Source organism: Dermochelys coriacea, chromosome 13, assembly GCF_009764565.3.
Source record: "Dermochelys coriacea isolate rDerCor1 chromosome 13, rDerCor1.pri.v4, whole genome shotgun sequence".
Classification (NCBI taxonomy): domain Eukaryota; kingdom Metazoa; phylum Chordata; order Testudines; family Dermochelyidae; genus Dermochelys; species Dermochelys coriacea.
In genome coordinates this window covers 37519714-37545039 of record NC_050080.1, presented here as the reverse complement: position 1 = coordinate 37545039, position 25326 = coordinate 37519714, and the positions used below count along the sequence as shown (strand labels likewise).

Below are 25326 nucleotides of genomic sequence, written 5' to 3'. Positions count from 1 at the left end.
GTTGCTGTTCACAACAGCCCCCCTGCAAAGCAAATGCATCACAAACTTAGCCCAGTGTAGCAGGATCCATGGACTGGACGCACCTCTGCTGCTCAGGGAAGAGACGTCTCAGACTGGGACATGGCACCATCTGCCATTGCCTATTAGTGTCATCTGATAGTTCACTGGTTCTTCCCCATCGGCCTGTCTGTAACCACCTGTTGTCTTCTGTCTTATACCTAGACTGTGAGCAACTGGGGACAGGGGTCATTGCTGTGTTTCGTGTTTGTACAGCACCTAGCATGATGGGGTTCTGGGCCATGGCTGGGAGTGCACATAGGTGCTACCGTAACACACCTAATAAGTAAAGTACAGTGCCTGGCATAATGGGATCCTTTGCTGTGGCCGGGTCTTCTAGGTGCTACCATAATACACCTAATAAACACTGTACAGCGCCCAGCACTCTGACAGTTCTGGCCATGCAGAGTGTCTCAGGTTGGACACCCGAAATGAGAGTCACCCCAGTATCCAAGCACAAGCTGCCATCTTATCTGCAGGTGTCACAGCACCAGGCAGAGAGTTAAATGCTGACAAGGCCAGGGCCGGCACAGGGAGTGAGCTGAGGCCCGTGGTGAGCAGGGCCCAGTCACACTCCAGGGGTGTGAATCCAGCCAATGCAGCATTCTCCATCCCAGCCCAAGGGACGTGGCTACCTCCTAAGAGCAGGGACTGAGTCCTGGAGAACTGGAGCTCCACAAAGGATCTAGGAGGGCTTACAGTGAACAAGCAATGCCATGAGCTCCCCATGCACCACCGTGGCAAAAGTGGCCAGAGCTTGGGCTGTAAAAAATGGGGACAAAGGAGCAGGGAGGGGATTTTGCCTCTCTATGCAACATTGGTGAGACTGATACCGGCCCCATGGCAGGGGACAGACTGGCTCGGGGCGTGTGGGGGGTGGAATGGACATGGGGGAAGCTCTGATCCAGACCCATGGAAGGGGTCCGGATGGCTCAGGGGATGCAGAATGGGACGTGGGGCATTTTCCTTTTGGGCATCTCTGTGCTGCTGTCACTGTTCCAAGCACCAAATTCTGCCCTTCCCCAGCTCACCTATTTACGTGGGCTGCGTGTAACACTGATCGGTATCAGTGCTGGGTGAGAAAACACACCCCTGTCCCCGTGTGTGAGATAGAGGCCGGTGGCTCTGATCAACCTGATACTAGCGCCCTACCCCAGACACAGTGTACGTGACACCCAAATCATCTCTGACCCCCCCCAAACAGATTGTCAGATTGCCTCCCCTGCTCCTGCTGCTCACACTGAGTTTATCAACCCCCAAAGGGGCTCAGCCCCATCCCCTATCCATAAGGTCACTGTATATGTGACACCCAAAGTCTCTCTGATGCCTCCACAAACAGATTGTCAGAGACAGATGACTCCCCTGTTCTCGCTGCCCCAATGAGCTTATCAACTTCCAAAGGAGCTCAGCCCCATCCCCTCCCCAAGGGGTCCCTGACATGTTGGGGAGGTGCCGTCTGCCTACAGGGATTCACAAACACAGAGCCAGGAGCAACCCTGGTCCAGCCATTCCTGCATCCCACCTCTCCAGGGACCAGATGATTTCCCTTTACAACAACCATGTTGACTATTTCCCAACAAATTATGTTCATCTATGTGTCTGACAATTTTGTTCTTTACAATAGTTTCAACCAGTTTGCCCGGTACTGAAGTGAGGCTTACTGGCCTGTAATTGCCAGGGTCTCCTCTGGAACCCTTTTAAAAAATTGGCATCACATTAGCTATCCTCCAGCCATTTGGTACAGAAGCTGATTTAAATGATAGGTTACAGATGACAGTTATCAGCCGTGTTAGTCTGTATTCGCAAAAAGAAAAGGAGTACTTGTGGCACCTTAGAGACTAAATGCATCCGATGAAGTGAGCTGTAGCTCACGAAAGCTTATGCTCTAATAAAGTTGTTAGTCTCTAAGGTGCCACAAGTACTCCTTTTCTTTTTTAGATGACAGATAGTAGTCCTGCAATTTCACATTTGAATTCCTTCAGAACTCTTGAGTGAATCCCATCAGGTCCTGGAGACTTATTACTGTTTAGTTCATCAATTTGTTCCAAAACCTCCTCTAATGGCACCTCCATTTGGGACAGTTCCTCAGATTTGTCACCCAAAAAGAATGGCTCAGGTTTGGGAATCTCCTTCACGTCCTCAACTGTGAAAACCGATGTAAAGAATTCATTTAGTTTCTCCACAATGGCATATTGTCTTTGAGATACAGTGGGACAAAAGAAAGAATTGTTTATTTTCAACTCCTTTTGAAAATATCTAAAAGAGATGCATGTTTGAAAAATAAATGTCACTTGAGAGGGGAAAAAGCCTTTTTTCTTTTTCTTTTTTTTACAGTAAAAACAGTCTTGTTTGAACAATTCGCTCTACCTTTTCTAATACTGGCCTGCAGATTGGACGTTGCCTGTGTGAATGATCCAGGACTGGGGGAGGATAATGGGTGTTGGGCAGCATGCAAGTATGCTGGGTTGAGCCATAAACAAATAAATGAGACCATCTAAGCCTGGATCCTCAGAGATGTTTGGGTGCCTAACTCCCATTGAAGTCAGCAGGAGCCTGAATACCTATGAGGATCGGGGCCCCTAGCTCTTCCCATCAGGGGATCTCAAAATGCTTTACAAAGGCAATTGGGATCATTAGCCCCAGATGGGGAAATGGAGGCATGGAGAGGGGCCATGACTTCTCCAAGGTCACCCAGCAGCAGAGCTGGGAACAGAACCCAGCCATCCTGAGGTGCAGGCCTGTGGTCACAACGCTAGGCCACACTGCTTCCCCCCAACTCATTAGTACCTTAGGCAGTCCCAGGTGCCGCAGCCCCTCCATCACACTGCTTGTTAATTTCACTTCCTGTCTCGTATCCTCTGCAGTCAGTACAGACCTGATACAAATGTCTCCAACACTGAATTCTCTCCTGCCCCTTGTCATGCGGGGCAGGCACTGGATCTGCCAGGGCAGGGAAGGTCTCTGGTTGCAGGGGATGGGGCTGTAGCAACTATAGGGCTGGAATTACATCCAGACCCACCCTGACACCCAAATCTAGTAGCTGAGGAGAAGATACAGACAGAATTGATCTGTGTGTCTCCACCCTCCTCTCCATCTGGCTCTCTCTGTCAGGTAACAGGTACAGTGATGACCAGCGCTCCCCAGTACCGGGCGAAGCCACGTTGCTGACCTTGGTTGGCTAAAAGCCAGATTTCTTTATGCCAGAGGCATGAGAGAGATTCCCAAAGCTGCCCTCAGATGCTCTGGGTCCCTCCACTCTGACCTGCAGCAATAAGAGATCAACATTCCTTGGACAGATTCATCCATTCCCAAGCCCAGAAGGGGTCACGGTGCTCATCTCATCTGACACCTGTGTATCCCCGGCCCTGGGATGTCTCTGAGTTTATTTCAGCTGCAACTAGAGCAGAGCTGTTGCAGAAATGTCCCAGCTTGAGTTACATGTCACCAGTGATGGAGAATCCAGCCTGACCCTTGGCAGCAGCGTCTCCGAGCCTGACACTGGCTCAGCCACTGAAGAGATTTGAATGGCCAATTCCCAGGCAAAGCCATTCAGATCCCCTGGGCGGGGTGCTCCGGCCAGCGTGGTACGGGAGTGCAGAGGAGATGGTCTAATGGTCCCCTCTGGCCGTCAACTCTCCAGCTCTACGAACAGATCAACATTGACATAATAGAAACCTTTTCACCCTCACGGTGTTTTCTTCTCTGTATTCAGGGCAATTCCTGTTAAACAGCCTCTGTCTCTAGCCATGTAACAAACACTGCAGGGTTCTCCCACCTCTTGGGAGGGGAGACCCCTAACCGCTGACAGTTTCATTGTGGGTTATTGCACTGTTACGCCCACTGACCCCTGCTGGGATCTGGCCCCATTGACACCAACTAGGGATGTGAGCCACTAGGTTGGTGAGGGGACAGGGTTAGAGACATGTGGCTTTTTCTGTGCCGTCTCTGATCTGGCCCTAGGGTTGGGGACTGGCTGGCTCATGGGGGTGATGAATTGGACTTGGGGCCTTTTCCCTCCAGGGGCTGCCAGCCCCATCTGGCCTCAGGGATGAGAAATAGCTGGTTTAGTGGATTGTATTTTCCCAGCCTCAGCACGGTAGCTGTGAAAGGCCCTGCTATGACCGACACCTTGAGGTGCAGTGTTTGGTCTCTCTGACCTCAGCTCCTCCCCCATCTCTCTCATGATGGGGGAAGACGTGAGAAGGATCAAAGGGCCAGGTTCCCATCCGGGGCTGAGATGAGTTTGGGTTAACCACAGCCCCCACTATAATAGGCGAGGAGAAACTCTAGGGTCTGAAGAGTTAGCAGTGAACTCACATCCCCCAGCTCAGCACCAGATGTGCATGGAGACAGAGGCTGCCGGGCTTCAGCTGTGCACAATGGGGCATGGGCCAGCCCCAGCTGTGCCGTGCTCCAGACGCTGAGCATCCCCAGAAGATGCCCAGTTGTGCAGACTCAGCGGGGCCTGACCCTCCCCCCCCAGCCCATGCAGGGAAGTCTCCAGAGAGCCACACGGCAGAGAGTTTGATGCTGAGGTTTCCTGTCCCCCAGCCATGTCTATAAACTCCCAGGGCTGTGTACGAAGCACCTTCTCCGGTGCAGAGGATGCTGCTGCTACTTCTCCCTGTGGCCATTCTCTTGCCCCCCATGGTAATGGGCTGGTAAGGTTGCTGTCCCTCCTTTTGCCCCCCTCCCCCAAGGCCACAGAGAAGGTGGGGCAAAAGGGCCCTTTAAGGCACTTTAAGGCACTTCGTTTTAAGCACCTGACAGGCAGGACCACCGATGGGGGCAGTTGCCCCAGGGCCTGGTGATTTAAAGGGCCCCGGGGCTCCTGGCCACCACCACTGCTACTGCAGCAGTGGCCAGAGCCCTGGGCCCTTAAAATCACAGTCTGAGCCCTGGCCAGGCAGCGCTGAAGGGTTGGCTGGGGAAGGCTGACCCCCCAGCCCCACCCCTTCCACATGAGGCGCCACCCATTCCGCCTGAGGAATGCCCTCCCTTAGGAAGGCCAAAAAATAATTTGAAGAACAGCTAGCCAAAGACACAAAAAGTAATGGCAAAAAAAAATGTAAGTACTTCAGAACCTGGGAGCCTGCTAAACAACCAGTGGAGCTACTGGACGATCGAGATGCTAAAGCGCACTCAAGGACGAGAAGGCCATTGTGGAGAAACTAAATGAATTCTTTGTACGGTCTTCACAGCTGAGGATCTGAGGGAGATTCCCAACCTGAGCCATTCTTTTTAGGTGACAAATATGAGGACCTGTCCCAGACTGAGGTGTCATTAGAGGAGGTTTTGGAACAAATTGATAAACTAAACAGTAATAACAATAATCACCAGGACCAGATGGGATTCACCCAAGAGTTGTGAAGGAACTCAAATATGAAATTGCGGAGCTGCCAATTGTGGTATGTAACCTATCATTTAAATCAGCTCATGTACCAAATGACTGGAGGATTGCTAATGTGACGCCAATTTTTTAAAAAAGGTTCCAGGGATGATCCTGTCAACTACAGGCCAGTAAGCCTGACTTCAGTATCAGGCAAACTGGTTGAAACTCTAGTAAAGTACAGAACTAGCAGACACATAGATTAACCTGATTTGTTGGGGAAGAGTCAACATGGTTTTTGTAAAGGGAAATCATGCCTCACCAATGGGTTTTTTGTGGAGATGAGGTGTGTCTCTGTGTCCTTGAGTGTGACTCTCACATTGATCTTCATCATTCTTGTCTCACAGTTGGCCAAGAGAGCAATGCTGAATGGATGGATGGATACCATTACCCTGCCCCACGCCAGTGAGACAGTAAAGACCGGGGCCCTGTGCAGCATCGCTGGCTGGGGCAGGACTAGCACGGAGAGTGAATTGACCCCGGCCGCGCTCCAGGAGATGGATGTGGTGGTGATGTAGGATGCTGCGGTGTCCATGGAAACGTAATGGGCAATATCGTCACTATAATGCCTCAAGTGTGATGTGGGTAGGGGGGACCCAGAGAAGGGCAAAGGCTCTGAGAAGGTAAATCTGTTCCTGGCTTCAAGCATCCTTGATAAATCATTATTATTAATGAAGCTGTTGGTGTTACAGTCGGGCCTACGAGTGATGGCTGGGGATCAGGCCCCACTGTGCTCGGTGTTGTATAAGTGAATGGGGAAATAACTGGTCTTCTCCTGGGGAGAGGCTGAGACCAGCTGCACCAGGGAGTGTCACTGAGCTGTGCATCATCAGGAAACCACTCACTGAGCTGTTCTCCATCTGTGGCTTGTTTTATTTCATAGGGTGACTCTGGGGCCCCCTCGTCTGCAGGAAAACAGCCCAGGACATCGTCTCTTGGGAGCCTCCTATGCTCCCAGCAGTGTACACAAGAGTCTCCACCTTCATCCCCTGGATATGGGTAATGATGAAGAGGCTGCAGTCCTGAGCCGCGCTGGGAATTGCTGCACGGGCCGGAGCTGCGCCGCTTCTGTCCTTTGGAGAGGCCCAGATGTAGGGTCTGCTTTGCAGAGGTGCTGATCTTCCCCCCTTCCCTCACCTACAAGGCTGAGTCTCTCCCAGGCATCACTTTGCTCAGGCAGTGTCCAACCTATGAGCATCAAGACAGAGAGCCTGCGGGAGTTAGGCTGCCTCTTCACTAGGGAAACAGCTGGCTTATATCCTCCGGGGTAATGGACACGGGCCAAACCCTGGGACAGACATGGTGGTTTGTAGCTCTCTCCCCGTGTCAGCCAGTTGAGTTAAAGTTCTGGCAGATCCTCATTGTTATCTGACCTGCTAACTCCTGTTAAAACTGCAGCCTTCCTCACTGGGCCTTCCCATGGGTTCGTTCCCCCCAGGGTGGCCACCTCCTGTTCCAAATGCACCTGTTCCCAGTGCCGACAAAGCCAGCAGGAAGGGAGCTCAGTAAAGGCCACTCTGAACTGATTGCAGATCAATCCCCAGCGCTGTTCACCTCCTTCCCAGTCCCCTGCCCCACCCTGCCACGCGACCTGTTGCATTTTGCTCCCTGCTTTGTAGCCAGCAATGAATAAAAATGAAGTTACAAAAAAAGTGATTCTGGGAATGAGCGAGCAACCCGAGCCGTGAAATCCAGAGCAGCCGCTGCATCAGCCAAGGCAAGGAGGGAATTAACCCCTACAGGGGAATGCATCCAATGAAGTGAGCTGTAGCTCACGAAAGCTTATGCTCTAATAAATTTGTTAGTCTCTAAGGTGCCACAAGTACTCCTTTTCTTTTTACAGGGGAAGGCTGGGCTTGGAGTTAATGCAGTGGGCTGGGAGCTAGGACAGATCACATGGATTATTTTCTACACATTATAGAAAGGTGTGCAAGGAGCCAGGCATCCTCTTCTCAAGTGCGATGTGATGGTCTATATCAGTCACCAATTAACACCCTCCCCTGTGCTTTATCTGGTAGCAGATTGCTCCATAAGCATCCAGGATCATTTTCTTCTTCTGTTGGGTCAGGCTGGGCATGAGCAGGTGGTGGGGGAGCTGGGAGCTCTGGCACCATGGTAGGTTGCAGGGAAGGAGCAGTTAGTAGGACAGGCTGGGAGAGCAGAGCCCAGGAGTGTGATCTGCTCAGAGGGCATCAGCCTGTCTCTGGGGTCCAGCTCCAGCGCTGGGTAAATCAATGGAGCTACTGTCAGCTGTGGTCTGGCCCATTGCCCAGATCAGGGCAGGGAGGGGCTCACAGCCCCAGGATAATTCTGTAGGGCTCTGGGCTGGGGGGAGCTGGGCATGGACCCCTATCAGGATCTAGCTGGGGAGGAGACACTGGGCTGGATGGGATCTGAGTGCCAGGGTCTGGGAGGACATTGGGGAATGAAGGAGGTCCGGGGAACAGCACAAGGGGCTGCTGGAGACACTGGCTGGGACCCTAAAGCCACTGGGCAGGTGTTTTCTGCTGCAGCCAGTGCTGCTTAGAGGGGAAAGGCCCTCTGTGCCATTTCCCACCCTCCTGAGCCAGCCAGTCTCCAGCCCTGGGGCAGGATCAGAGTTGGCAATGTGTACAGTGGTATATATGTTTTTGCAGGTCAGAAGCTGAATCCGACATCTCGGCCTGAGAGCCCCAGGCTGCCCCAATACCCCAAGTGTTGCTCTTGGTTTTTACAGTGAGATCACTGTCAAGCTGGGAGCCCATAATATTAGGAAAGAGGAACAGAACCAACAAGAGATCCCCATGTCTAGATCTGGGGCCCACAATTAAAGAAGTATTTTGATAAATTGGGGAGGGGTCAGAGAAGAGCCATGAGAATGATCAAAGAATTAGAAAACCTACGTTACAATGATAGACTCAAAGAGCTCAATCTGTTTCGTTTAACCAAAAGAAGGCTACTGGGTGATAAGATCACAGTCTAAGTAACAACACGGAGAACAAATATTTAACAACGGGCTCTTCAGCCTAGCAGAGGAAGGCCTAACACAATCCAAAGGCAGGAAGCTGAAGCTACACAAATTCAGACTGGAAATCATAGGTGCTGACTCTGTGGGTGCTCCGGGGCTGGGTGCTCTCCACCCACCAGCAGCCAAGCTCCCCTCTCCTCAACTCCTTCTCCCCCCGAGTGTGCCGAGTCCCCGCTCCCCCTCCTTCCCAGCACTTCCTGCCTCCCCCTGCCCTGCCACCTAACAGCTGTTTGGCAGCACTTAGGACTTTCCAGGAGGGAGCAGGAAGAGTGAGGATGTGGCGCACTCAGGGTAGGAGGTGGAGAAGAGGCAGAGCAGGGGTGAGGACTTGGGGAAAGGGGGAGAATGGGGGCAGGAAGGGGCAGGGCTCAGGTGGGAAAAGGCAAGATGGGTCGGGGACTTTGAGGAAGGAGTGGAATAGCGGTGGGGTGAGGGTGGGGCAGGTGCAGGGAAGGGGCGGGGGGAGTCGAGCACCCACTGGGCTGAAGGGAAGTCAGTGCCTATGCTGGAAATAAGGTATACATTTTTAACAGTGGGGGTCATTAACCATTGGAACAACTAGCAAAGGGTCAAGGTGCATTCTTCATCACTGACAATTTTTATACCAAGACTGGATGATTTTTTTCTAAATAATCTGCTCTAGGAATTATTTTGGGGAAGTTCTCTGGTTTGTGTGATACATGAGGTAGGACTAGATGATCACTGGTGGTCCGTTCTTGCCTTAGAATCAATGAATTTAGATGGATGGAAGGATGTGCACCATATCTTGGAAGCTGCTTGTCAGTCTTCCCGGTACCATGAAGAAACCCCCTTCAGTACTGTCTGTGCTTGCCTGATTCTTGGGGAAAAGAATCTTTTGCCTAACAGCTTTGGCACAGCAAGCAGGGTGTGATTGGGAATCCTCAGAGAGTTTCTCACAACCAGGGGTAGAGGTGAGGACCGTTTTACTTACCACCTCTAGCGCACACCTTGGTTTGGGACTCCGCGACACACCCCTCTGCACCCCTTTTTAATACGAACCACATATAGCACGCACAGGCAAGAGGACTGAATGGGACTGTGTTTGTGGCCAAGATTGTTGGGGTGCAGGGATCGCTGGAGGGGAAGGCAGCACTGCCAGGTACTGAGCACCAGGGTGTGTGCTGCAGGGATTGTCGGGGTGCAGGGGTCGCTGGAGGCGAAGGCTGCAGGGATTGTTGGGGTTTGAGGGTCGCTGGACGTGAAGGCTGCACTGCCAGGTACTCAGCACTAGGGCATGTGCTGCCGTAGACGGAGGATAAGGGTGTGCTCAGTCAGGCTCCCCTGAAGCACTGCTGAAGTGGGTTTCAGGAAGCTGGGATACAATGTCTTATGAATTGCCCCAGAAAGTGTCAACGATACCCTCATGGGGGGGTGGGGTGGGGAGGGGACTCGTTGGCATGGCCCAGGGTGCACCAGTGATACCCTCTATAGGAGGGAGACTCATTGACTGGCCCCAGGGAACATCAGTGATGCCCTCCACAGGAAGGAGACTCATTGATTTAATAAAAGGGAAACATGAGACAGTTCAAAAGATGATGGCAAAAGCTGGATGGAATGAGGGTACGTGTACGATGAATAGCATGTTGTGGTGGTCTGGTCAGACAAAAGGAAGATTCGGGAAAGGGATCGTAATAATGTATTGCAAATATGAAAGGAAATTGCAAGAGTTGGAAACACTCCAAAAAGCTCTTACATCAGAGCTGAATCCAAAGGCAGATTTCAGCTACAAGCTGAGTGAGCTTGAAGCAGAAAACAAGGCTCGAAAAACAAAACTCAAAAAACCCAACTCTGCATGTTGTATTGTTGCTAGCACACAACAGAAGGGTGATTTTACTGACCCTGACTCAAGCAGCGATACTGATAAGGACCAAAATGAAATTAATTGAAAACACCTTGAGAAACAAATTCAGAATTGGAACCTGGCACACTGGGGGAAGATCAAGATAATTGGCCCCCTCCTCCTCCTTCCCCCCCCTTAAACCCAAAATGAAGTGCCAGTGCTCCCTTGGCCCCTCTCTAAGTGACCACTCGGTGGTCAGGGACAGGTGAAAACAGAGTGGCTCATAATACTTACATAATCCTCTTTGCTTAGGTGTGAGTAAGGGTTGGCAGCTGGTTGAAATACCAGTTGAGGCCAGTTGCCCAGGGCTACTCAGCTTGGGTATCCAGCTGCCCAATGTCCGTTTTCGGCACACACAAAACACGGTGAGGTGGGGGTGGGGACGGGACCAGGACCAGGACCAGGTTGAAAGGGCGGTGAGGTGCTGCCGGGATTCAAATGGCTGTGATTCTGTCCCTGACTAGGCTTTTTATCTCTTTGGCCTGTCTAGCTTCGCATTCAGAGGCCCACATACAGATGGATTCATAATCAGAGCCTGGGTTCACTCCCAAATTAAGGGCTGTTTGCAGGTGGGTGTTAAAACCTTCCTTTAACATTTTTTAAAATGACGGATTAGTTTTTTGGGGGGTCTGCAGTGCCTGCATTGCTGGAATACATCTCCCACTTTCTCTCACAATATTGAGAGGCAGGCTCATCCTTGCCTTGTACGCAGCCCACAATCAGTCCCCAGTTACCCACTCTGTTCCCCAAGGCTTCTTGGACAGCTTCCTTAAACTCAGTGCAGGCACAGGTCATATCATTTTCAGATTCAAATTTAACAGAGGCCCAAATGGTGTTTCGGTGTCCTTCTGTAGGGATCTTGACCCATGATAGATCGGGGCATTTAGCTTTTGTTAAGCTATGAAGATCCCTGGGATGTAAGGTATAGGTGGTAACCATCTGGTTGATTCTTTTCCAGAATATCAAATTTGAGTCTTTGGGCTTTAGATCAGGGAGATCTTTCAGTAAGCCCCTCATTTCCTCTGTGCTGAGAGGAGTATGCTTGTAAGTATTATGAGCCACTCTGTTTTCACCTGTCCCTGACCACCGAGTGGTCACTTGGAGAGGGGCCAAGGGAGCACTGGCACTTCATTTTGGGTTTAAGGGGGGGGAAGGAGGAGGCAGAGGGGGCCAATTATCTTGATCTTCCCCCAGTGTGCCAGGTTCCAATTCTGAATTTGTTTCTCAAGGTGTTTTCAATTAATTTCATTTTGGTCCTTATCAGTATCGCTGCTTGAGTCAGGGTCAGTAAAATCACCCTTCTGTTGTGTGCTAGCAACAATACAACATGCAGAGTTGGGTTTTTTGAGTTTTGTTTTTCGAGCCTTGTTTTCTGCTTCAAGCTCACTCAGCTTGTAGCTGAAATCTGCCTTTGGATTCAGCTCTGATGTATTTCAGAGTAGCAGCCGTGTTAGTCTGTATTCACAAAAAAAGAAAAGGAGTACTTGTGGCACCTTAGAGACTAACAAATTTATTAGAGCATAAGCTTTCGTGAGCTACAGCTCACTTCATCGGATGCATTTGGTGGAAAAAACAGAGGGGAGATTGATATACACACACAGAGAACATGAAACAATGGGTTTATCATACACACTGTAAGGAGAGTGATCACTTAAGATAAGCCATCACCAGCAGCAGGGAGGGAAAGGAGGAAAACCTTTCATGGTGACAAGCAAGGTAGGCTAATTCCAGCAGTTAACAAGAATATCAGAGGAACAGTGGGGGGTGGGGTGGGGAGGGAGAAATACCATGGGGAAATAGTTTTACTTTGTGTAATGACTCATCTATTCCCAGTCTCTATTCAAGCCTAAGTTAATTGTATCCAGTTTGCAAATTAATTCCAATTCAGCAGTCTCTCCTTGGAGTCTGTTTTTGAAGCTTTTTTGTTGAAGGATAGCCACTCTTAGGTCTGTGATCGAGTGACTAGAGAGATTGAAGTGCTCTCCAACTGGTTTTTGAATGTTATAATTCTTGACGTCTGATTTGTGTCCATTCATTCTTTTACGTAGAGACTGTCCAGTTTGGCCAATGTACATGGCAGAGGGCCATTGCTGGCACATGATGGCATATATCACATTGGTAGATGCGCAGGTGAACGAGCCTCTGATAGTGTGGCTGTTGTGATTAGGCCCTATGATGGTATCCCCTGAATAGATATGTGGACAGAGTTGGCAACGGGCTTTGTTGCAAGGATAGGTTCCTGGGTTAGTGGTTCTGTTGTGTGGTGTGTGGTTGCTGGTGAGTATTTGCTTCAGATTGGGGGGCTGTCTGTAAGCAAGGACTGGCCTGTCTCCCAAGATCTGTGAGCGTGATGGGTCATCCTTCAGGATAGGTTGTAGATCCTTGATGATGCGTTGGAGAGGTTTTAGTTGGGGGCTGAAGGTGATGGCTAGTGGCGTTCTGTTATTTTCTTTGTTGGGCCTGTCCTTTAGTAGGTGACTTCTGGGTACTCTTCTGGCTCTGTCAATCTGTTTCTTCACTTCAGTAGGTGGGTACTGTAGTTGTAGGAATGCATGATAGAGATCTTGTAGGTGTTTGTCTCTGTCTGAGGGGTTGGAGCAAATGCGGTTATATCGTAGAGCTTGGCTGCAGACAATGGATCGAGTGGTATGATCTGGATGAAAGCTAGAGGCATGTAGGTAGGAATAGCGGTCAATAGGTTTCCGATATAGGGTGGTGTTTATGTGACCATCGCTTATTAGCACTGTAGTGTCCAGGAAGTGGATCTCTTGTGTGGACTGATCCAGGCTGAGGTTGATGGTGGTATGGAAATTGTTGAAATCATGGTGGAATTCCTCAAGAGCTTCTTTTCCATGGGTCCAGATGATGAAGATGTCATCAATGTAGCGCAAGTAGAGTAGGGGCATTAGGGGACGAGAGCTTTTTGGAGTGTTTCCAACTCTTGCAATTTCCTTTCATATTTTCAATACATTATTACGATCCCTTTCCCGAATCTTCCTTTCGTCTGACCAGACCACCACAACACGCTATTCATCGTACACGTACCCTCATTCCATCCAGCTTTTGCCATCATCTTTTGAACCGTCTCATGTTTCCCTTTTATTAAATCAATGAGTCTCCTTCCTGTGGAGGGCATCACTGATGTTCCCTGGGGCCAGTCAATGAGTCTCCCTCCTATAGAGGGTATCACTGGTGCACCCTGGGCCATGCCAACGAGTCCCCTCCCCACCCCCCCCATGAGGGTATCGTTGACACATTCTGGGGCAATTCATAAGACATATCCCAGCTTCCTGAAACCCACTTCAGCAGTGTTTCAGGGGAGCCTGACTGAGCACACCCTTATCCTTCGTCTACGGCAGCACATGCCCTGGTGCTGAGTACCTGGCAGTGCAGCCTTCACCTCCAGCAACCCCCAAACCCCAACAATCCCTGCAGCCTTCACCTCCAGCGACCCCTGCAACCCGACAATCCCTGCAGCACACACCCTGGTGCTCAGTATCTGGCAGTGCTGCCTTCCCCTCCAGCGATCCCTGCACCCCAACAATCTTGGCCACAAACACCGTCCCATTCAGTCCTCTTGCCTGTGCGTGCTATATGTTGTTCGTATTAAAAAGGGGTGCAGAGGGGTGTGTCGCGGAGTCCCAAACCAAGGTGTGCGCTAGAGGTGGTAAGTAAAACGGTCCTCACCTCTACCCCTGGTTGTGAGAAACTCTCTGAGGATTCCCAATCACACCCTGCTCGCTGTGCCAAAGCTGTTAGGCAAAACATTCTTTTCCCCAAGAATCAGGCAAGCACAGACAGTACTGAAGGGGGTTTCTTCATGGTACCGAGAAGACTGACAAGCAGCTTCCAAGATATGGTGCCATAGTTGCCAGTTTTATACATTCTCTTATCAATTCATTTGCATTTATCTGTACATACAGAGAAAGACATTGTTACAAGTCAAGAGAGAACCCTGAACAAAGATAAAAATAAGAACTGTACTTACATATAGAGATCATCCTAATTGCATTAAACAACTATGGCTACCTTGTGGGGGAAGGAGGCGGGGTGGCGGGGGTAGGGATGGGTGCTTACAGATATCCGGTGGGCTGTGAAGGGAGGGTTTGTCCTGTTCTAAGAACTGAATTGCTGGGTGGGCATTGACCATATAAGCTTATCAGCTGTTTACAGTTGTCAGTGTCCTTGCTATTGAATGCTATTGAAGTATTCCTGCTTGTTCTGCAGTTTTTGTCTTAGCTGTTAGCTAAATTTTCACTCTTTCCTGACAGATGGATGGATGGAAGTTTATGGGGATGGATGGATGTACAGATGATTGGGATGGAAGGATGGATGGATGAACAGATGGATGCATGGATGAATGGATGGATAGGAAGGGATCAGTGCATGTATGGATATGCATGGGAATGGAAGGATGTAAAGGTGGCTCGGATGGAGGCATGGGCAGGGATGGATGGTGGATGGAGGGATGGTCTTTTCCACCATAAGAATTACGCTTGCAACATTGACGCACCCTTCTTATTAAGACCAACATAACCTGAAATAATTACCCAAAATGAAATCAACATCAACAAACAAATTTTACTAAATAAGATCTGAACAACTCAAAATTCGGAAGCAAGCAAGCAAGAAATGTAGGACTGGATGGGACCTCGATACATCATCCCCTGCAATGAGGCAGGTCTAAGTATTATCTAGACCATCCCTGACAGGTATTTGTGGAACCTGCTCTTAAAAATTTCCAAAGAAGGCAATTCCACAACCTCCCTGGGCAATTTGTTCTAGTGCTTAACCACCCTGATAGTCAGGAATTTTTTCCTAATGTCCAACCTAAAACTCCCTTGCTGCAATTTATGCCCATTGCTTCCTGTCCTGTCCTCAGCAGTTAAGGAAAATAATTTATCACACTCCTATTCATAACAATCTTGTAGGCATTTGAAGACTATTATCATGTCCCCATCAGCCTTCTTGTCTCCAGAATAAACAAACCCAATTTTTTCAATCTTTCCTCATAGGTCATGTGTTCTAGTCCTTTAATCACTTTTGTTGCTCTCCTCTGGACTTTTTCCAGCTTCTTCATATTGTTCCTGAAGTGGTGTGCCCTCAGATGGACACAATATTCCAACTGAGGCCTAATCAGTGCTGAGTACAACCAAAGAATTACTTCTCATGTCTTGCTTACAACACTCCTGCTAATACATCCCAGAGTGACGTCCGCTTGTTTTGCAACAGGATTACATTGTTGACTCTTATTTAGTTTTTGAACCACTATGACCCCAGATACTTTTCTGCAGTTCTCCTTCCCAGGCAGTCATCTCTCATTTCATATGTGTGCAATTGATTGTTCCTTCCTAAATACAGAAATTTGCATTTGTCCTTATTGAATTGTGTCCTGTTTATTTCAGACCATCTCTCCAGTTTGTCAAGATCAGTTTGAATTCTAATCCTGTCCTCCAAAGTGCTCGCAACCCCGCCCAGTTTGGCATCATCCACATACTATATAAGGGTACTCTCTACACCATTATCTAATCATTTATTAAGCTATTGACTAGAACTTGACCCAAGCCAGATACCTGAAGGACCCATCTCATTATGCCCTTCCTGCTTGGCTGTGAACCACTGATAATGACTTTCTGGGAATGGTTTTCCAACCAGTTGAGCACCCACCTTATAGTAGGTTCATCTAGGCTACATTTCCCTAGTTTGTTTATGAGAAGATCATGCGAGACAGTATCAAAAGCTTTACTAAAGTCCAAATAAATCACATCCACTTGTTACCCTATCAAAGGATTCTAGGTTGGTTAAACATGATTTTTTCTTGAAAAATCCATGTTAACTCTTACTTATCACCTTGTTTTCTTTTAGGTGCTTACAATCTGAGTGTTGGATTATTTGCTCCATTCTCTTTCCAGGTACCAAAATATAGATGACTGGTCTATAATTCCCTGGGTTGCCCTTATTTCCCTTTTTATAGACAGGCACTGTCTTTGCCCTTTTCCAGTCCTCTGGGATCCCTCCTATTGTCCTTGAGTTCTGAAAGATAATCACTAATGGCTCAGAGATATAGATAGATACATAAAGAGAGAGAGGGAGAGAGAGAAAGAGAGAGACAGACTCCGGGCTTGCACTGCTGCTGAGATCCCTATTGGCCTTTGGGGGCTGAGCATAATTTAAGACCTGGGCCCACAGTTTCTATTGGATGCAGAGGTTCCTGAAGGGTTTTAATCCTGCCTTAGGCATTCTCGGGGTGCCCCACACCCAAACCGGAAGAGAACCAAGTTCTTTCCTAAAGCAGCTTCTCTCCCATCCCAGCTGGTATGGAATTCTCCAGACAAATGTTATTTTGACCCAACAAGCCCCATGACCTCCCCGTGCGAGGCAGCAGCACAAGGGGTAGTGCCCTCCTTGGCCATGTAAACAGGGCCATGGTGAGCATGAGCAGGGAGCAGTGTTTCTCTGGGGATCCTGGGATCAAGTACCAATTCTGGGGAGTGCATTTTAAAAGGGATGGTGGCAAACTGAAGATGGGGCACGACGGGGCCAGGACAATGGCTGGAGGGCTGGAGAAAGTGTCTGGCAGGGAGAGACTGAAAGCACTCAGCTCGCTCTGTTTGGCTTCTCCACAAGTTCCTGGGGAGGTGCCAGTGCTTGAGGCATGAGGACCTTCACAGGAAGAAGAAGCCCAAGTATCAGGAATCTCTTCAGTCCAGCAGGGAGAGGCAGAGCAAGATCCTATAAGGATTAGCTGAAGCCCAACCAAATCAAACAGGAAAGGAAACCCCAGTGTGGGACAGGGAGGGGGATTGACCAGGGAACCAGCTCTCTCAGGCAGGGGGGTTTCTCTGTCTCTAGCTGGCATCAGACCCAGCCTGGCTGCCTTGCTGGAAGAGGCATGCAGAGAGCACCAGCGATGGGGCTCAGACCGGGGGAGCTGGGGGAGCTTCTCTAGCCTGGTCACTCAAGAGGACCGACAGGAGGGTGGAATGGACCCTGCTGGCCTGAACATATGTGGATTTAAACATCCAGGGGCCGAACAGACAAGGGAGGAGTTTGCCATCTGCAGTTGGGAGGCGTCAGTGCTGGCGACGGCCCCAGCCAGGGGCAGGGAGGAAATTAGAGCAGGAAGGAAACCCGCCCAATGCAGAAGGGGATGTGGCTCAAAATTTCCTCTCAGGGAATCTCCACCCCTGACACATCACTGCTGGGGAATTACTTGATAACCAGGTACGTGACCCTGCACTTCCCAGCTCTCCTCTACCCAGAGGCCCCTCCCCACCACCCGCTCTATATAAACCCTGGGGCTGAGACAGATCCACCAGTCCCAGCCCCTGGATTTGAACCAAGGATGCTGCTTCTGCTCTTCACAGCCCTTCTCCCATTCACCGCAGCCTTTCTCCTGCCCCCAAGGCCTCATATGGGTGAGTGAAGCTGAGAAACTGGTCGATGTCCCGGCCCTGGGGGGCTCACAGTCAGAGTGGGTCTGAGTGAGTCACTGAGTTTTTGGTTCAGGGTCCAAAAATTTGGGCAAAAGTGGAGTTCCTCCCAAAATAATGTTTTTCTTCCCAAATGAAAACCCTAAAAAGATATTATTTCAAAGCAAATATTTTTCATTTTTTTCCATTTCCTTCGGGGTGTTTCCTTTGACCTGAAATAAATTTTTCTTCTTTTGTTTTTGGTTTCATGTTGGGGTCTGTTCAGGTGTTTTTCACCCTGATTTTCTTTAATTAGCTGAGTTTTCAACCAAAATGCAATTATGAAAGAAAACGTTGATCCAGAACCAATTTTTCCACTGAATGCATCCGATGAAGTGAGCTGTAGCTCATGAAAGCTTATACTCAAATTTGTTAGTCTCTAAGGAGCCACAAGTACTCCGTTTCTTTTTGCGAATACAGACTAACACGGCTGTTACTCTGAAAACAGAACCAATTTCGTTTTCTTTTTTATTTGCTTTCAGGTACTTCCTTCAATTCCCCCCAAAATTTGGGGGGTGTTTTTTCATTTGATTTCAGCTCACTTTAGAGGGTTTTTCCCCACTGGCTTAATCATTTATTTTTTAAAAAAATACTTCACTCCATTTCTAAACAAAACAACATTTCAAAACCAAAAAGTGAGATGCCTAGAATGAAAATTGCCTACTTTTTCCAGAAAAAAAAATCCTTTTTTTGAAGCCAAAATAATCCTCAGAATTTGGTTCTTTTGATGCCCCGAAGTTGCATTTTTTGGCAAATTAACCAATTGCTCAAAAACTTTTACCTGGCTCTAGTAGTGAGATCTGGGAAATCAGGGCCCAAGGGCAGCACCGCCCACGCCAGGGGCAGGGGGATAGAATTAACTGTCAGGCTCAGGCGGGTATCAGGAGATGAGACATGGGCAGGACCATCTCTAGGTTTTTTGCTGCCCCAAGCAAAAAATTTGCTGCCCCAAGCTCCGAGAGCGCAAAAGTCCCAAGCAAAAAAAAAACTGGAATGCCGCCCCTGGAATTGTGCCGCTCCAAGCACGTGCTTGCTTTGCTGGTGCCTAGAGCCAATCCTGGACATGGGGCCCGGTGGTGAGGGGGAATCCCTGGCCTAGTTCAAAGAATGATGATGGCCAGCGGGTGGCCCCACAGACAGACAGATGGATGGGCGTGTATGGGATAAGGAATGGATGGATGGATGGATGGATGGACAGGTCCATGTGGGAATAAGTAGATGTATGGTGGGTACATGTATAGATAGGGACCAGGCTGGTTGGGGTTAGGGGATGATCCAGGGGGAGGCTGGACTGGGGGGCCCAAGGGGCTGCCCCAGGCTAGATAGGGGCTGGGCTGTGGGATTAGGGTCTCGGTTGCACTGGGCTCTTGGTCTCACTCTTGACACTCCTTTTTGAACCCCTCCCTGTCTCTCTCCAGACTGGGTCATCGGGTACGAGGAAGCCCTGCTCAGCTCCAGACCCTACATGGCCTATGTGCAAATTGGGTCAACAGGAAGTTGTGGAGGGTTCCTGATCCAGGAGGATGTGGTGGTGACAGCGGCTCATTGTAACTGCAACCTAGGGTAAGAAACAAGCCAACCCCCACCCCTGAGCCAGCCCATCTCTGCCCAGAGTCTGGATTGGGGCGGTGCCCCTGGAGGGGAAAAGCCCAGGGGGAAAGGCTCCCTGAGCCAGCCAGTCCCCCACCCTGGGGCTGGATCGGGCTGGAAATACATTGGCCCCAAGACTAGAAGCGTTTACGGGATGTGAAAATTACAAATTTCCCTGTGTGCCTGTTAGATTTTAAAGCCTATCCCCCCCAAACTAGATACAATCTTTACCATGAACTCTCAGCACTTTTTCTCATGTCCTGCTAACTTTGGAGGAGGGAAGGGGCTGTCCAGAGGTGCTGAGCCAAACATCTGGGAACCATTCTGGACTTCAAAATTTTTTGTGATGCACTCTGCAACCTCTCATATCCCACATACTGACCTCTATCTCCAGGGTCATTTCCACAGACAGATCTGGGCTTTCTGCTACTTTTGTCCATACCCAGTAGATAGCAATGGTGCATAAAAAATTATTTGATCCTTTTCTTATTTGTATGTTTCATTCGTTCCAGTGATCTTATTTCTGTGCTGGCCCAGCCTAGGCATCTGGATTCCCCCCTTTTTCTTTTACTATTTCAGAGCTACAACCAGGTTAGGGCCTTACACATTTCCAGCTGTGTTTTCCTTCTTCTGCCATGTAGTTCAAAGATTCATAGATTGCAAGATCATTGTGATCATCTCGCATGACTTCCTGTATAAGACAGATGACAGAACATCTCCCAAATAATTTTGATCTACAGCAAACCTTTAAAAAAAAATCCAGTCTTGGTTAAATGTGGCCAATGATGAAGAATTCATCATGACCTTTGGTAAATTGTTCCACTGGTTAGTTACAGTCCCTGTTAAAAAATCAAACCATGAAACAATAATTGAAAAAGAAAAACAAACAGAATCCTTTATAGTGCCTCTGAATTTGAAATCAAATGATCTTGAGTTTCTTAGTATAGGGCAGGTTTTCCAGTTGTTTGATCATTCTCATGGCTGTTCTATGACCTCTCCTAATTTATCAATGTCTTTCTTGAACCATGGACACCAGAACTGGACAATGGATCTTTCTGAATAGCAGAGTAGTGCTTTGGTCAGTCTTTTGAGTTCTCTTTCATCAACCAGAGGAAAGAAGGAGGAAGTCCATCCCTATGTAGGTGTATAAGATGGTCTTTGTGTTACTCAGTCGCACAACTTTAGGTAGAAATCTGCACAGGCCAGGAGCAGGTCTGGTGTCCCTTCCTGAGGGCCCATGATGGACCCACCCTGCCATCCAATGGGCACTAAATCCCCCATATTCTCCCCTTGGCTTTTCCAGCAACATCTTTGTCTACCTGGGAGTCCAAGACTTCATGGAGCCAGGACAGAACTGGCAACGGATCAAGGCCCGTCATTGGGTCCAGCACCCTGACTTCAACAATGAGAACTTTGACAATGACATCATGCTGCTGAAGGTACTGCCCCATCCCATCACCCCACCCCCAGTGACTTCACACTGCTGCACACTGCTGCAGGCACCGCCCCATCCTAATACCCCAATGACCTCACAATCTCTCTCTGGACACGCATCCATCCTCCACCTAGGTGGTGCTGCCCCACAGCAGCTCTGATCCCTGCGCTGATCCGGGTCCATTCTCTCTCTCTCTCATCCATGGCAGCTGTGGCGCAGTGCAGAGCTGAATGAGTGGGTGATGCCCATCCCCCTGCCGGAGGCCAATCACCACGTCAGCCCAGGCTCCAAGTGCAGTGTGGCCGGGTGGGGTCAGACCGGAGTGAACACCACCACCGACAGGCTGCTGGAGGCGGAGCAGGAGGTGGTGTCAGACGGCCTGTGCAGAGAGCGGTACCGGAATTATGACTCTACCATCATGCTGTGTGCCGGCAGCCCCCATGTCAATAAATCACCATTCCATGTAAATATCCCCCTGCCTGCTTGGAGCCACTGGGGGTGCCGCAAGCTGTTCCAGGGAAAGGAGCTGGTGGAAACCAGTATGGCCATGCCCCTCCCATGCTCCAGTGCCCCAAGAGGGGAGTCCATGGTGCAACATGGGAGATGCAGCCCAGCCAGGGAGATCAGCACCTAGTATGTCTCCAGAGAGGAATCTCCACTGTTAGTGCCCTTGTGCAAGGCGCTGGTGGAAACAAGATGAAATTTAACATGGGCTCATGCATATAAGGACAAGTAACAAGAAAATTGCTGCTCTGAGCTGGGGGCTCATGAGCTTGAAGCAACAGAGGGGGATGGGGAGGGTGTGTCTGTTGCTTGCAGGATGACTATGGGCAGCCAATGGGCCATGGCCAGGAGAAAGGCCCATGTGATCCTGGGATGGAGCAGTTCAGGTGTCTCCAGTAGAGAGGGAGGGTTTAATGCCAGCAGAGAAGGCTCTGGGCAGAGCTCAGCTGGAATCTGGTGCACAATTCTGGGCATTCCTGTCCCAGAAAGAGGCATTCCTGCTGGAGCAGGTGCTGAGAAGAGTTGGTGGGATGATCAGGGGAATGGAGAGCCAGTCTGACAAGAGGGGAGAAAAATACCTGGGCTAGCTTAGCCTAAAGCACAGGCTGAGAGGCATCTGATTGCTCTATAAATACATCGGGATGGGGGGAACACAAAGGAGCAAGATGACCATTGAAGCTAAAGGACTAATCAGGAGTGGGACTCAATGGGGGCTGGAGATGAGGAGAAGGTTTCTAACGATCAGAGGAACAACCTCCAACAGGAGAAGTTTGGGGGAACAGTCTAACCAGGATGCCAATGAAACTTGATAAGTTTATGGATGGATGATACAATGGAGCTGTCTGGGATAGCGTGGACTTGACTCCATGACCCAGTAGGGCCCATCCAGTCCTGTGTTCCCATAAGGGCATGAGGCACCTGAAAAACAATTCCCATGATGCACCATAACTAGAAATTGTTGAGCTTTGATTTTTTAGCAAAATGTTCTGGGAACAATGTTGATGAAAAAGGGGAACCCCGCCCCCATCATCACCACATATTCTGACCCTTTCTACTCTTCAACATCAATGGAGGCTCTACTTGTGAACTCAACCCTGAGGCTACCCAACAGACAGGATCCTGAGTAAAATCCTGGCCCCAGAGATTTGGATGGGAGCTTTACTGTTGATGTCTATGGGGCCAGGAAGGCGTTGGAGCTGAGGGAGAGTCAGTGTTCCCATTTCACGGGAACTGGCAACATTTCAATCTTTGTTTTCGAAGAAAAGTTGAGATGTCAACATTTTTGGCAGAATGTAAATTCCAAAAACAGGTTTGACTCAGAAATGTTGAAATGTTTCACTGCAACATTTTTAATCAAAATGAATCATGCTGAGATGTGAACAGATTGAAACATTTCCTTCTGTGTGAACAAACTGGAGAGAGTCCAGAGGAAAGAAACAAGAACAAATAAATGATCAGAGGTTTAGAACAGCTGACCTAGGAGGAAAGGCTGAAAGAATTGAGCATATTTAGGCTAGAGAAGATGAGGCTGGAGAAGGGACATGATAACCATTTTCAAATATTTTAAGGGCTGCTATCAAGAGGACAGTTAGCAAATGTTCTCCAAGTCCACTGAAGGTGGGCTAAGAAGTAATGGGCTTAATATGCAGCAAAGGAGATTCATGTTGGATATTAGGAAAAACTTTCTAACTCTGAGGGTCCTTAAGCTCCGGAACAGGTTAACTAAGGAGGTTGAGGAATCCCTGTCATTGGAGGTTTTTAAGACCAGGTTGGACAAACACCTATCAGGGATGATCTAGGTTTATTTGGTCCGGCCTCCATGCAGAGAGTTAGACTAGATGACCTCTCAAGGTTCCTTTCAGGCTGACATTTCTATGAATCTAGGATTTTGGTTGTTGAGTTCACTCAAAATGCTTCATTTTAAGCCAGTTCAACATTAAGCTGCAGTTCCTTACCAGCACATTGCCTTCTGGGAGCTTAGTTCAGGCCTCTATTTTCCCTTAAATAGCTCCTGCCTGGGCTATATCTCCCACAATGCACTGAGTCATATGATTCCCATGATGCCCCAAACAGCTCAGTCGGAAGCAAATCTGAATTACATTCTGAGAGATGAAGTCCTCCACAGAGCCAAACCCTTAGGAGAGAATGAAGATTGAACTACAACACCTGTAAACCATTGCACAGATAGGAAAAAGCAGTTTATAGGAAAAAGCAGTTTAACGTTTTGTTGAACTGATTACTAGCTATGGAATATTCTGATTTGGGTGGAACTGGCTCAAAATGAAATATTTAATTTCAATTTTCCTGATGCAAAAATGGAAAATTCTCAGGGAAATCAAAAACATTTTATGGAAAATTTCAGTGTTGTGGAAACTGCCTTTTCCACGGATACATCATTCTGCCCAGCTCTAGATTTCTCTCTGTGCCCACCCATTTTTAGGCCGGTTCTGTTTGGCAACCAGGCCTGGGCCTTCAGCTGCAGAGGTCACCTGTCCCACGTGCAATCTGAGCTCTCCAGAGGACAGACTGGGCTGGGTAATGTTAGTCACTGATGTTATTCTTCTTATTGGCAGGGCGATTCTGGCGGGCCCCTCGTGTGCGATGGTGTGGTCCAAGGCATCATCTCCAATGGAGATCCGGATGGGCGCCCCCCCAGCATATACACTAGAATCTCCAAATTCATCCCCTGGATCAGTGAAACTCTGCAGAAACTGAGTTAAAGGTGATGCTCCCATTTAAAGGGTTAATTTAGCCATACTGGTCTCCGTGCCTCTGTGTGACTCTTGAGATGCTTTATATTAGAGGGATTTTTTTTCCACTGTTAAAGAAATGCTACGAATGGCTCAGTCCTGAAATTCTTTTGTGGCTACAAATGCTCCTTCGATGTTTGAAATTCTGTTCTCTTTTATTGTCACCCCAAGCGGCTAGTCAATCTCTGGGGCTCTGCGGGTGCTCTGGTTCAGAGCAGAAATTCACAATAGGGCCTGGTATTTACTTGATGAAATCTGGTTTATTTACAAGGAATATCCAAAGTCCTGTTTCCCTGAACACAATCAGAATCAAACAGCAGCAGACAGCTCCTCTGTTCACTGTCCCAAGCCTGCCTCTCCAGAAAAGACTCTGTGCCCAAAAAATTACTTTTCTTAGCTGTTTCTCAGGGCCACATTTCTGTGCTTCCAGGTTATGTCTGCCTGGCTATTTACTCTCCGTCTGTCTCTCTTCTGTCCCCAGGTCTCTCTGTATTATATCTGTTTGATCCACATACCCCATTACCCAGAACAATATTCAGTGGCAACCTTTCTTCCTGATTCATTAGAATTCCAAGTGTGTAGAGGGTTTTACATCAGCCTAGGGGATTCTGGTGTAAGGGTACAATTTTCATTTTTGAATTCTATATGCTTTCTACAACTGCTGATCATTTTTATATCTATTGCAGTCTTCAAGGGTTTTCTACCATCAAAATTCCTAGCTGCAGTGTCTTAAAAACTTTCTTTCACCCAGCCAGAGAGCAGGAATGGGGCCTTTTGGTTTTGGTGGCCAACCTCTCACCACAAAGCGGACTAGCCGAATTAAATAGCACATGACGATAGGACACCGAAATGGTTGTGTGAAAATATTTAAATTTTGAATGTTTTGTTTTGTGCATTTTGAGCCATACTCAACTTTTATTTATTTTCAGTATTTTCTTTCTTTTCTTTTCTTTTTCCCTCTCCCACCCCACAGATATTTATTTATTTATTATTATTGTGATACTGAATGAAGGTTGGAAAAACCAAAGGAAGGGAACCTGGGAAGCATTGCTGACATACATTGGGACAAAAGAAGAATTGTTTATTTCCAACTATTTGGAAGATATTGAAAATGGACACTTGTTTGAATAACCAATGGCACTTGAGGGGAAAAAATCCATTTTAAAAAAAATAAAAAAGTCTTGTTTGAACAATTCACTCTACCTTTTCCAGTACTGGCCTCTAGATTGGAGGTTGCATGTGTGAATGATCCAGGGTTGGG

The 25326-nt window shown here is 48.5% G+C and overlaps 2 protein-coding genes across 8 annotated transcripts in view; one reads left to right on the top strand and one right to left on the bottom strand.

Annotated features, from left to right (window-relative positions):
* The window catches only part of LOC119841806 (mast cell protease 3-like), a 500929-nt gene that overhangs the window by 190124 nt on the left and 285479 nt on the right, over window positions 1-25326 (bottom strand).
* Window positions 17534-25263, top strand: LOC119842386 (mast cell protease 1A-like). 7 transcript variants are annotated; one of them, XM_043495993.1, is made up of 6 exons: window positions 17534-17732; window positions 19205-19349; window positions 20680-20815; window positions 21020-21204; window positions 23889-24037; window positions 25078-25263. In XM_043495993.1, the coding sequence occupies exons 1-5, from the start codon at window positions 17660-17662 to the stop codon at window positions 24028-24030; spliced, it is 681 nt and encodes a 226-aa protein (XP_043351928.1). In that variant the 5' UTR covers window positions 17534-17659; the 3' UTR covers window positions 24031-24037; window positions 25078-25263. The 7 variants fall into 7 exon arrangements, 6 of the variants coding, with proteins under 6 accessions (XP_043351928.1, XP_038226362.1, XP_043351926.1 ...); XM_038370434.2 differs by having other exon boundaries at window positions 25039-25263; XM_043495991.1 differs by having other exon boundaries at window positions 21020-21274.

What these genes read in the sequence shown, in the direction of transcription:
- LOC119842386 (XM_043495991.1), top strand. Translation starts at nt 17,660, where the DNA reads ATGCTGCTTCTGCTCTTCACAGCCCTTCTCCCATTCACCGCAGCCTTT. An exon ending in GCCCCCAAGGCCTCATATGG is followed by an intron (nt 17,733 to 19,204) that starts GTGAGTGAAGCT and finishes GTCTCTCTCCAG; the next exon opens with ACTGGGTCATCGGGTACGAG. An exon ending in ATGACATCATGCTGCTGAAG is followed by an intron (nt 20,816 to 21,019) that starts GTACTGCCCCAT and finishes CATCCATGGCAG; the next exon opens with CTGTGGCGCAGTGCAGAGCT.